Genomic DNA, 14015 nt, shown 5'->3' on the forward strand with positions numbered 1-14015 from the left:
AGAAAGGATCATTAATATTATTATCATTAAGGCAGTGAGCTGGCAGAACTGTTAGCACGCTGGGTAAAATGCTTAGTGGTATTTTGTCCATCTTTATGTTCTGAGTGCAAATCCCACCAAGGTTGACTTTGCCTTTCATCCTTTCGGGGTCAATAAATTAAGTACCAGTGAAACACTGGGGAAGATGTCATTGACTAGTCCTATCCCCAAAAATTTCAGGCCTTGTGCCTTTACAGAAAGGATTATTATTATTATTATTATTATTATTATTATTATTAAGGTGGCAGAATTGTTAGCATGTTGGGAAAAATGCTTTGCAGCATTTCTTCCATCTTTAAATTCTGAGTTCAAATTCCATTGAGGTTGACTTTGCCTTCCGTTCTTTTGGGGTTGATGAAATAAGCACCTGTCAAATACTGGGGTTGATGTAATCAACTATCCCTCTTTCCTAAAATTTCAGGCTGTGTGCCTATAATAGAAAGGATTCTTATTATTATTACTATCATTAGGAAAGAAAGGATCTTTGGACGCTGGGCCTCACTGAAGAATGACAAGGGACCAGGAGATGTGATAATTTGCTGTACTTGATAAGACAGTAAAATCACTGTCTTCCACACGTATAGGCTTGTCTTTTCAGGTGCTGGTGCCACATAAAATGCACCTGTGCCAGTGCTGCATAAATACACCTGTGCTGGTGGCACATAAAGAGCACCCAGCACACTCTCTTAAGTGTTTGGCATTAGGAAGGACATCCAGCTGTAGAAACCATGCCACAACAGACAATTGGTGTCTAGGCACCTTCCAGCTGCCTAGCTCCATGTCAAACTGTTCAACCCATGCCAGCATGGAAATGGAAGATTATTATTATTATTACTACTACTACTACTACAGGTACTGAACCTCTTATCTGGCAACCTTGGGACCGGAGGTGGTCTAGATTTCTGGACACAGGCTAAATATATACTGAAAATATAAAATAAACAACGAAAAGTAAAGAACAAAATTGTATAACATATACAAATTAATACACAGAAGCAGTCACACAGGAACTGGCATTGTGTGGCACATACGCCACAGAAACCAAAACAAAATGGCCATGTGGCGAACTACAACAGCCCACGAAATTCAAAGCTTGCCAGTTTCAAAAATAGTCAGATTTCTGGATTCCAAATTAGAAGTTCAGTACCTGTGTTATTATTATTATTCCATCTTACCACCTAGCTGAGAAGAACACTGCACTCTGACATGCATATTATCAATCAGATGGAATTTACTGTAATAGTCTGGACATGCTCTATTCTCTCCACTGTCCAGTGTGTTTCTGTTTTATTGTTGTTTAGCCCATTGCCAGCTCTAGTCATTCAGAATTATGATCAAAGCATCCCAGCCAAGGTCATCCCTTCTTATTTAAAAAAAAAGGGATCCAAGACTACACTACCTAATGTGTCCTGCCTTTCTTAAGACGGCAGGATTTGATTTGAAAGAGATTTGGCTGCTGTGTTTAGGTGGAGAAACCACATACACTCCCTCAATGACTTGTCTATATACTTGTTGTTGTTGTTTAACCCCAGATCAGCTTGAGCAGACCTGTAATCAAAAGCATTGCAGCCATAACCATCCAGTTTTATTTTTTTATTTCAGGCATAGTATATCTAGGACCATATTAATCAATGTGATCTTCTCTTTTTTTTTTTTTTTTTTTGAGCTAGTGATGTGTAATATGAAGGATATTTGGCTGCTATCTTTATGAAGGACATGTTATCTCTTTGAAGGGTTTTTGGCAGTCAAGCAACCATATAGAAGTTTACTCATATGCCTGCAGATTCTGGTGCTGGCTCTGGCAAAGTCAAGCAAAGTGGAATTAGTCAGAACATAACTATTGCTATTCATCCCAGCAAAATGTTTATGATTAATGGTGCTGCAGTTATTACTGGGCCTACATGAGCTGTTTGTTTTTATGCTTTTATGTTTGGGCTGAGTGGAAAAGATTAAGTTTTTAAGTAAGGTTATGAGTTGATTTAATTTCCAAAAACCTAAAATGATTTAGGTCAGTTTGTAAGTAACAATAACATGAAGTCAACAACAAGTACTAATGTATGCAGTAGTCAGAGCCAGATTTAGACTTAGTGAGCTCAGTCCATGAGTTGAAAAATGGTAAAAGATATATGCCTTTTAAATATTTTTAGACCCCTGTGGATTGTGAGGTACTAAATTTTAGACCTAGTAAGCTTGGTCCCCTAATTGAAAAATGGTAAAAGATATATGCCTTTAAAAATATTTTGAGACCTCTGTGGATTGTGAGGTCCAAAACTTTAGACCTAGTGAGCTCGATCCCCTAGTTGGAAAATGGTAATGGATGTACGCCTTTTAAATATTTTGAGACCCCTGTGGATTGTGAGGTCCTAAACTGTAATTTGTTTAGTTTATGTCTAGATCTGGCACTGATAGTAATAAATTTTCTGCATAGGTTGGAAAATCATAAATATAAGTCAGTTTTAGTAATAATTACATGAAGTTAAAACCAAGAATTAATACATGTAGTAGTAAACATTCTATATAGTTTTTAAAAGATAACATAATCTTTGAGATCTGACTGCAGTTGCCCTCACTTATTTTTTAGGTTTTTAGGCCATGCTATAAGCAGTTAATTACTCAGAATAAGTAACAATTAATATTCTTTTTATATATTTCCAGTCTCTAAATAAGGTAATATTAATTAAAGAAGACTACAGTATTTACCGCATTTCTTGGCATCAAGGACGCTCTGACCATAAAGATTTTGGCTTGAGCATTTGGAAAACAAATAAACAAAAAAATCAGGGTTTTAATGCTTTTACATACTTCACCAAGATATTTTGTTAGTGGTTTAGTCATCTGTTGATGACTTATAGTTAACGTTTTTTCTTTTACTTTTAAAATACAGACACACAAGCTTAGCATAGTCAACTCTCTTTTGGTGACAAAATGACTTATGAAAAATGTAGTCTTCATTCTTTAGAATGTACAGTAAATTTTCTTGACATATTTTGGGGAGGAAACAAACATCCTCAATGGTGAGAAATAGGACTCGTGCATATTGAGAAAAACTTAATTCAAAACATCAGGGTCAAAATAGAAGAAGCTTTATAATCAAGTGTAATTAAAAATAAGAGGATAAAGTATATTACTGATTTTTAAGTACAAAAGGTGTAGTCATATTACATTTGAAATCGCATTATATCTGAGTAAATACTGTAGGTGTAAAAATAACAGTAAAATACAAGTTTAATTATGTGGGGTGTCAAAGTGCCAATCACAGTCATCATCACCATTGCTGGATTTGTTTTTATACTTTCAGGGTATTTATGATTCTATTGTACAGTATATGACCATTCATCTAGATCCATTATGTTCTCTTGGAGGAAGGAGAACATGTTCAGATTTGACCTGACAATTTTCCTGCTTGTTTTCTCAATCTTCCTTCATTAGTAAACATAACAAGCCAATGAGGAAGTAGCTATGTGGTCATTAGAATTGCTAGATATAGTAGCAAAATCTCTCATAAATCACAATCTACCATCTTAAAGAGTGGAAATATTGAATGAAATGCTAGATACATCGTGTCTGAGAATAAACGAGGATGGTCATGGCTAGAATGCTTTTGGTTGTAACTAAGTTTGTTCAGGGCTGTGGATTTGAACCCCCTATCAAACAAATGATTTTATCTGCTCTAGTGTGCAGAATAAATATCAGCTAATCACAGTAATGCAGAAATGTAAACATCTGAAATAATAATTCCAAATTTATTAAACAGTCAGAGATGACCCCATAATGAGATTAGCCAGTTCTTTACCTGATGTTTAAATGAATATGAAAATAATTTTATAGTTTAATGTAATTTTAAATAAATATTTGATACATTTTAAGATATAATTCCAATAATAGTTCTATCACCAATTTCAATAAAATCAATTAAAGCCTTAGTTTAAGATGCTGAGTAATTGCGTTTACCACATACCTCAAGTTCAGGAATGATAGCTCCAGTTCTCCAGCCATGCCTCAGGGCAACATCCTATAATAAGAAAAATAACCATGATAAATAAATTTCTATATCAAGGAATTATTTCAACATGTAGGCATCCCCTGCATTACAGAAGTGGTGCATTTGCAAACATTTTGCTGTAATATGAATTATGTAATGCAAAATGTATTTTCCCATTTAGCATGAAAAAGATTGTGTACTATAATACTCTATGTGACAGCAAGATTTTCAGGAGATTCTATAATGCGGAGGAGGCTATTTACAAAATACTAGGTAACATAAACATACTAAGGTGAAGGTAAATATTGACTTTATGAAGATGCTTGAATTTCCACTTCTGTGACCAAAAGCTTGAATACATTGTATGGGGAGAGGCATAGTCAGAAGTTTGCTTTACATCTAGGTATATTACCCTCTATAGATCAAACCAAACCTTGTAAGTAACAGTGGGTAGACAGAAACTGTACAAGGCATTGGATGAACTTGCAGCGGGATGTGTAACAAAAGATGTTGTTGAGGTAGCAGATGAAATAGACAAGTAGATGACATCAAAGTAAAACAATGGTAAAGCATTGATTGTGGTTTAAATAATTTATTTAATTAACACTTGCATTTATGTGTTGTATACACCAGAAAATCTGCTACATGACATTACCCACTACATTACATTACCAACTTGCTTCGAGTCGACGAAGTAAAAAATAAACAGGGGAAAGACTGTGTCGATGTGATGAGGTAGAACTGGGCTTGTTTTGTGTCTGTGTATGCATTGGTCATTCGGTCGTGTCTGTTTATGTTCTGCGACTGCTACTGTGTTGGTTGTCCATGCTGAATATGTGGTTCTATGATGGCTGCTTGACTGGCACAAGTTAATTGCTGGCTGTCTGCTTTGACCGTTTGCCCGTTGATGGCTATCTGCCTGTCTGTCGTGTGTCTGACTGTATTTATAATGGTCATGACAGCTAGAAGGACAGACATACCACAGGAGTAATTTCTACCTATGTAGGCTGCCTCCTGTCCACTTGAACTTTAAATGACACAGCTCAGGTCAGAGGTTGAAGTGAAATCCATCCATCACTTTTTGACAGGACAAAGAAATTTCTTTCACGCCTGTTTGGCCAGTGGTGGATGGTTTCAAATTTCAGCTCAGAAAAAGGAAGTGTTAGTTTTTACAAACTGGTTAAAAAGATATATTTAGTGACAGAGGCAGTATCAATACTGAGAGGTAATATTTATCCCCACTTAAACATTGATGTTCTGTTAGCTTGTTCATCCACATCTAATAGGATGAATTATCCCTGCAAGTTTGTTCTTGGGTAGTAAGCTTAATCCATCCCCCAGTTTAACATCACCATCTAACTCTCGAGTACCTTTAGCATTGTTCACTCTGTTGTAAGCATTCTGACCAAACTTCTGGTTTCTTCGCTGCTTTGTCCCACCAGTCTTGGGGACTTTGTAAAAAGTTTTATGGCTGTTGCCATTCCTTTTGTGACAATAAACAATAATATTCTTTTTCCTTTTTTTTTTTTGAAGTTTTAAAACTAGAGTTAAATACCAATTTTTCTTATTAGGGAGAAAATAACAATTAAAAATGATAAACCTAAATAAAATTCTCGTTGAGTACACCATTGTTTATATCAAATATAAGTTTAATATAATTTTTCTTACATTTGTGAGTGTAAAGAAAGACAGTGGACAGATGCCCATGCATTATGGGGCCCAAACTGGAAGGATAGGATGTTTGGTGAAACTAGTTTATTTCCATTTAATTAGGAATCATGGAATAAAGCTACAAGAAGGAAAGTTTAGATAAAGTTATTGTTTCTTCCTTAGGAACTATGATCAAAGATGCTGCAGCCATGATCATTTTCAAATGTTTTTCAGCTATGACTACATTATTTGATGTCTCTTAAGCAACCACACAGCAGCTCCCTTCTTTGTATATTGAATAAAGTGTTTTGTACAAGTTTCTTGTTTAAAAAGAAAAAAATTCAGTTTAGTTGATGGAAGGAAGTAAAAGAAAAAGACTGACTTACTGCTAGGTCACTGTAAACATGATCACCAAAATAAAACACCTTTGAACCAAACCATCCTGTCATCTGTCGCAAAAGTGAAAAATTGCCCTAGAAATAAAAATATGATTAAAAATTAAACATTACATTTCTACACAGAATTTCAAAAATATTTTGTTACTGAAATTTCTTACTAAATTAGAATAATTACTTAAGAAGTAATAATAATGGAAGAATTGCATTTTTTTTCACTCATTATGTAAAACAAGTTAAATATTTCTTCCCTAACGTCTCACTTAAATAACAGACTAGAAATGTTTTGTGAGTTGCAGTTGTTTAGATGTTGATAGTGGTTTGCTGTTGCTGTATCCATACAGTTTCAGACACATTTGTCTCTATAGACCTAATTCCATCTAAAATACTCATTCATTCATATTAACCTCACCATATACAATTTTCTCATCATTTATCTTCTCATGAGGAAACGCAATGGCTTCTCAGTTATTTCTTAAATTGCTATCTACAATACAATTCCACATTGCTTATTTTATGACACTTCAGTTTCTTCAGAGGATTTACTTGGAGGTAGCTTGTAGTAAGTTACTAACTATATGAGTTTCCCAACACATTTCTCTCTGTTCATATATGTATCTTAAAGTGTAATGGCAAGGCTATCCACACTAAGCTATTTATTACAATCTTCCAAGTATACACATTTTATTAATCCTATTTCTGGATGATATATCTGTATTACAAAAACAGTGAGGTAACCTGTCAACAGATTATTCATTATAATTCTCAAAACTACTCTACTTCTTCAGTATGGTCAGCCCGCTTCACATAAACTCTTCTATGTTCTTATATCACTTCTACTTTTCCACTTCCCTTTTTCTTTTTACCAACATAACTACTGATTTGTTATTTAATTTAAAGTCAGCATTGAAATCACATTCAACCCATCTTGTTTTGGGGAAATAGTTTACCCAGACTGTGTATTTTTTTAAAGATAGCAGGATGTGTTTTGAGGGTTGCTATTTCTAGTAAGTTGAGTAACCACATACAGACTTCCTTGTTTGAGCTTCTGCGATGAGATAGACAGCATCTATCAGTTTCTATTTTGAAGTATCTTGAACCATAGTAGAAGACTTAGAGTGTCATAGAAATTTAGATACTTGCAAGGAAGTTGGAGAACGTAATTTGTGTCAGGATGTGCTTGGTAATACTAAAACATTATCACTGATAAGGGAAAGGTATTGAATGTTCAGATGTAGAGAATAAAATTCACAGGACCAATGCAATATGATACAATTCATTACCATACAACCACAAGACTTATAATTAGATGTAATAGAAAAAGTAATTAGCTCTTTTAGAATCCTGAAATTAACAAAACTTGTCACTAGCTTCAGAATTTAAAAAGTCAATGATAGATGAATTCTCCCAGGAACAGAACATTTGACTATGATGTTATTTTTCCGGAATGGACCTGAAACCTAATCTCCAGCTCAGTAAATGACATCAAGACTGTAAGATGTAACCTCATGATTCAGCACCTAATTGTTTGATATCTTTAGTTATTTTGTCTTTCCTTAATAAATTACAGCTGAATTCAATATGATAAAATATAAAAAGGTATAATAAGTCCATGAAGGTGCATAGCACAGTGGGTTTGGGTGTTGGTGTAGGACTCATGATTGTTAAGTCATGAGTTCAATTCTTGGAATGTTCTTGAGCAAAGTACTTCATTTTGCGTTGCTCCAGTTCATTTAGCTGGGGGTTGAAGTGGGACTTGAACCTTGCAATAGACTGGTGTCTCATTTGGGGGTTGGGTGGGGGCAGTCTTGTACTCACAATTACTTAAACACTTTGTAAATTATGATAAGCTCCAGCCAAAAGGGTTTGTAGGTTCGAGACTGACTAACTTAATAGGAAAACCACTTCTCCCTCCTTGCCCATTATTTGAGCAACATCAAGGAGGAAGATGGTGAAAAACAGGATGCTGGCTGCATCTAAGGATTTTATTTGATTAAAAATATAAATCAAAGACAGATAATTTAAGAATACAGAGCAGCAAATTAAGACCAGCATTATTAATTGGAGACAATTTTAACAGTTTTGCAATAAATTATTATTATTTTTTTATAATACTGGTTTTAATGTGAGTTCAAATTCCACCGACGTCAACTTTGCCTTTCATCCTTTCGGAGTTGATAAATTAAGCACCAGTTACATACTGGAGTTGATCTAATCAACTGGGCCCCCTCCCACAAAATTTTGGGCTTTGTGCCTAGAGTAGAAAAGAATACTGGTTTTTATGAATCTCAGACACATAATTTCAATATTTCAATCAAATAAATATTTAATAAAAAAAAATCCATGATAAAATCCTTCAAAATATTTTCTCAAATTTGTAGCTTACCTGCTGATACACCTTTCCTTTGTCAAGTCTATGCACACGGTCCCAAGACTGTGTCCCAGTGTGAGCATCATATATACGGAAAGGTCTACAAAGAGAAAAAGTATTTGCTTGAATGGAAAATAAACCAATAAGCATGAGATGTATTTCTTTTAAATAGTAAATTAGAAGGTTAAGAGTAACATATATTATGTCTAGAAGTTAAATGGTGATGCATATAAAGATGATGATTTACATTAGAGTTGGATCAACAACTCATTGATACAACATTCATTCTCTCAAGACCATGTAGATAGCAAGTAATTATTTACTTTGCATTTCTAAGACTGAATCATGTGGTGGACAGCTTAGAAATAAATGCAGGCTACCATACTTGAAGTGGTGAGCAGTAATTAATTTTGAAGGTGATGGTGCCACATAAAATGAACCCTATACACTTTGTAAAGTGGTTGGTGTTAGTAAGGGCATTGAGCCATAGAAACCAAGCCAAAACAGACTATGGGATCTGGTGTGGCCCCTGGCCTTGCCTGTTCCTGTCAAGCCATACAACCCATCCCAGCATGGAAAATGGACATTAAATGTTGATGATGATGATGATGATGATGATGATGATGGTATAATTACAACCCTAATGAAAAGTCATTGATATCAGGTGCAAGGGAAAGAGCTCATGAAGTTTCAATCAGCTAAAAATTCTGAAAACATTTTGAGCTTTATTAGACCTCCTCTGCAATGTACAATTTGCTCAAGGGCTGCCAACATCTCAGAACAGATACAAGTTTTTAATATAAAGAACATTTGCAATGTGGCAAATTAAAATAATAACCTCATAAAATCAATAAAAAAAAAACATTGCTTGGAAACAGATTAGGGCTGGTGACAGGAAGGACATCTGGCCATAGAAAATCTGCCTCAAGAAATTCTGTCTGATCCATACAAACATGGAAAAGTGAATGTTAAATGATGATGACGATGACATGAAATACATTTGATCAGAAGAAATATACAATAAGATAAATGATTCTGTAGAAGGGATTAAATATAACATTAACGTGTTAGAGTACTGAACAAATAGAAAATAATTTTGTAATTTAACTGTTATAGAGATAATAGTAACAATGAGAACCCCTCCCACATGACAAGTGGTATGTGCTAGTCAGTACAAATACTGTGATGTAGGAAGTTAAGAAAGGGTCAGTCGGAATGTCAGTCAAAGATAGATAGTTATGTCTTTACTAGTCTAACTAACAATACTGCTATATTGGTGTGGGCATTACAACAGTGGCAGCAAGGAATTAACAAACTCACAAGGAGTTACAAAACTCACAAAAGTTTTTTGTGTGAATTTTAGAGTATACAAAATTGTAAATTATGAAAGAATTGTTGGCCGGTTTGCTTGAGTTGCAAAAACAGCATATAATAGAAAGAAATAGTATAGCAAATACACTGAAGAAATCTTACCTTGTGGCTTCATTAAAGAATTTTGGCTTTCTTGCATTGGTGATGACAACATCAAAAAGGCTTTGCCAATCAGGACCAACAATATAGCGCATGCCAGCATCTCTAATAGAAAAATGTTTAGTTGTAATTAGCAAAACTGAAAGCTACACAAAAAATATCCATATTTAAATGTAGTTAGCTAAATTAAACTGTTAATACTAAGTATAATAACAAACTCACACAAAAGGAAAGCCGCTGTTTGTAATAAGAAATAATTTTTTGTTAGCTTCAGTCAATCGTTGTAACAACATCAACACTTCAGGGCCTTTAACTAAATATTTCCCTAAAATTGAAAAAATACAAAATTCATTAAAATTGATAAAATTTTGAAAATGCAAATTATAAACTACACTTTAACAAATAATTATAAATTTCTTCATAAAATTGTGGGAAAAAAATGAAATTAAAAAAAGGAATTATTTTTTACATATTATCATTAACAGGAACATTTGTTTTCCATTTCTGTTGGGGACTGATACAAGAAAAAAATGTATAAAAACAAAATAATGATAATAATAAATCACGAAAATAATATAACTTGGAATCCATAACCACTCATTAACCCTTCTCCTGTCCAAAGTATTTTCGTAAGCTTATCTTAAACATTTATGCTTGTTTCCCAACTTTTAGTTAGTCCTTGTTTTATACATTCTGCATAATATAAAGCTTTCCTTTTGTAAGTCCCAAGTTACTCTTGTATAGTTTAAACCACTACACTAATGTTATGTTCTTTTCTTCATATTCAAAGATGATATTAATCACTAAATTAGATTTTCTTTAATCATTCACTATGATGACCACACAAATACAAATCATAGTTCCTGTGATATTTTGTGACACAATCCATCAACATTCATCATCATTTTAATGTCCACTTTTCCATGATTGCATGGGTGGGACAGAATATTTTTTCGAGGCAGATTTTCTATGGCTGGATGCCCTTCTTGTCACCAACCCTCACCTATTTCTGAACAAGGTAATATTTTGTAGACATATTTTCACATAATATTGAAAATGAATGACTTTTATTTACAATAACCACATGATGTCAAAACAAGGAAACATAAACACACACACACTTATATATATATGCACACACACACACACACAGATATATATGATGGGCTTTTTTCAGCTTCTGCCAACCAAATCCACTCACATGGCATTGGTTGGCCTAAAGTAGAAGACATTTGCTTCAATCAAATCGTCCATCCCATGCTAGCATGAAAGGCGGACGTTAAACGATGATGATGATGTGATGAAATAACAAACAAGTGTTGTTTTTGCAGACGTACTCAATAAGAAGAAATAAAATTACTAAAAACAATTTAACAATGGAAATATAAAAATAACAGTTTTATCTACTCAGAATTAAGATTTACTTATTAGCAACTGTTTAGCTGCAAGTTAGGTGTGATAATCTTGTCCTTTCAAGCATTGTATGCCTAAGACTACATTATCTAATATATCACTTCCTTTTCAAGAAAACTAAGGTTTCATTTGATGGAGATTTAGCTGCTACATCTAGCAAGTTGGGTGATCATATTGATGCTCTTTTATAAGCTTGAACAGAATTTAGTAATGTTTATATGTGAAGAATAGAATGAAACTTACCAATATTAGACATGATTTCTTGATGTAGCTGACCAGATAAGTGAATGTCTTGTACTGCAGACTATAAGAGAATGGGCAAAATGAAGCTGTAAGAATGGTTTTAGTTATAAATTTTAGTTATCTTAACCATCTTCACAATAATTACCAAAGAAGAAGCCAGCCAAGGAGTTATCTCACCAAATAACTTTCTTCTATTATAAACAACTCCAGCAATAACGGATGATAATTTCTATGTATGAAAATAGAGTTACTTTGTATAAAGGATGGGATATAGATTAGCTTGACTGGGTTATGTTCCTCATGCATATTTAACCCTTTTTTATATCATCTTTGGTTGAATACATATGGAATGAATACAAAATCCTAATTTAATTGGTTCACTACTAAAGTATTGAGTTCTATGTCAGATGTTTGCAATGAGTAAAGTATAATATTTGTTTTTATATATAGTTATGTATAAAAAGAGTCAACCATTAATTGAAGGCTCATACCAAACATGTAAGTAAAATATTACATTTATTTTTACAAAGAAAATTTGACAGTGACTTAGAAGTTTTATTGGTTGATGGCTTCATCATAGCTAATGACTGAACTTTTTCCTCGCAAAAATGAATACACACACACATGTAACAATGCCACCCATTTATTCAAGCATTGTGGCATAGTTTTAGCTGACAGGATACTGCTATGCAGGTTGATCATTTGGCATTTCATCTTTGCACTTCTAATTCTAAACTCTAGCTTCACCATTTATTGGTATGAATATGTGTTCCTTCTTCTACATAGAAATTCACACAAGAATGACATAGTCCTTTTCCAAAATGTCACTGCCAAGATCTGTTATTGGAATTAGGTCTGTAACTGGAAGTATGAATGAACTGACAGCTCTCTTCCATCTATGACTCTTCTTTCCTGATTCAAATGCAGTCAAATGTTACCAAAGAGAATCTTTATTTATGTTACTTCCACTAGCTAAAATAAACAAATTCTAATAAAGCTCCCTTCTACTAATACCAACACCCACCTTGAATTTACAAAGCAAACTTCAGAGTCTGGACATAAGTGATTCTAGTAATTTTCAGTAAATAACTTTGGTAATCTTGTCAAGAGTGAATGCCCGAACAGATCTGGTCTAAACTGAAGATTTTCAAACAACATTTTAAGTTCATTTTTTGACCAACAGAAATTTGACATATCTATCTTAAATATATATTTATAACTAGATATTCTCAACTATAAATACTTGCAACAAGAAAGTGAGACTGTTATTTTCCAGCTCAGTACTGTTTTGTGAAAAACTGTCAAAGCTAAATACTTTAAAGATGCCACATTTGAAAAATGACAAAATTGATAAACTATATTATACAAAGAAACATAAAAAAAAAGTGAGATAAGAAAGGAAAAGAAAGAAAAGAAAAGGGTGGGGGTAAAGAAAAGCAAACAAAAGAAATCAAATTATAAAAGTCAGTCAAAGCTAAAGAGATATTCAAAGTTACTTACTCGGACATCATGAAAGACATATTCAGGGTCAAAAGGAATACTGTTACGAAGGAAGTACTAAAAAAGAGAAAAAAAAAAAAAAAAAAAAGAATATTTTCAAAAATGAGATATCAACAAAAACAAGACTTTAAAAAAATTTACTTTCAGCTAATTTGTTTCAACATTATGCAAAGGCATATTAGCTAAATTATCTCTGGTATCAGCTACATTACCTCCATTTTTATTTTAGGGTCCATTACATGGTTCTACTGACACAGATGGGTACAAGCATAGCTGTGTTTTGCCACCATGTGGTTTCAGATTCGATCCAATGCCAAAGGACCTTGGGCAAGTGTCTACTACCATAGTTGTGAATTGACCAATGCCTTCATCATCATCATCATCATCGTTTAACGTCCGCTTTCCATGCTAGCATGGGCTGGGCGATTTGACTGAGGACTGGTGAACCAGATGGCTACACCAGGCTCCAATCTGATTTGGCAGAGTTTCTACAGCTGGATACCCTTCCTAACGCCAACCACTCAGAGAGTGTGTGGTGAGCAGAATTTGCTAGATTGAAATTGTGCAGAAGGCTATCATATATGCATATATATATATATATGTAAGGACGACCGTGCGAACTCAAAAAGGAGAAATGGTGACGAATGGAAAAACAGAGGACTCCTTTTATTTAAACGCGTCACACGGTCGAACACAAAAATAATATATATATCAAAGATGATATACAAATATGTTATACTACGATAACATAGATGACCAGTAATGAAAGACCACAACCGTATAAGATGAATAACAAAGATATTTATTGTGGCATTAAAGTGTATGTCTGTGTGTGAGTGTGAATGCGACATATAAGAACATAATCAAAGACGGGCCATCGTACAAAGAAAAGTATGTATGTGAGTGATACATGTATGTGTATGTGAGATATTACAGCAGATAGAAAGAGAGT

The 14015-nt window shown here is 33.7% G+C and overlaps 1 protein-coding gene across 2 annotated transcripts in view; it reads right to left on the reverse strand.

Moving 5' to 3' along the window:
• The window catches only part of LOC106870214 (5'-nucleotidase domain-containing protein 3), a 43320-nt gene that overhangs the window by 7827 nt on the left and 21478 nt on the right, over positions 1-14015 (reverse strand). For both annotated transcript variants that reach the window (XR_008263954.1, XM_014916218.2), the window contains exons 7-13: positions 13064-13120; positions 11564-11624; positions 10130-10232; positions 9911-10012; positions 8453-8537; positions 6058-6144; positions 3998-4051 (exon numbers count right to left, since the gene is read on the reverse strand). Coding sequence is in view for 1 of the 2 variants with exons in the window: in XM_014916218.2 (XP_014771704.1) it covers positions 3998-4051; positions 6058-6144; positions 8453-8537; positions 9911-10012; positions 10130-10232; positions 11564-11624; positions 13064-13120 (549 nt within the window). In the remaining variant the exon portion in view is untranslated. The remainder of the gene's footprint in view (positions 1-3997; positions 4052-6057; positions 6145-8452; positions 8538-9910; positions 10013-10129; positions 10233-11563; positions 11625-13063; positions 13121-14015) is intronic.

The sequence above is a fragment of the Octopus bimaculoides genome, chromosome 4 (assembly GCF_001194135.2).
Source record: "Octopus bimaculoides isolate UCB-OBI-ISO-001 chromosome 4, ASM119413v2, whole genome shotgun sequence".
Taxonomy (NCBI): domain Eukaryota; kingdom Metazoa; phylum Mollusca; class Cephalopoda; order Octopoda; family Octopodidae; genus Octopus; species Octopus bimaculoides.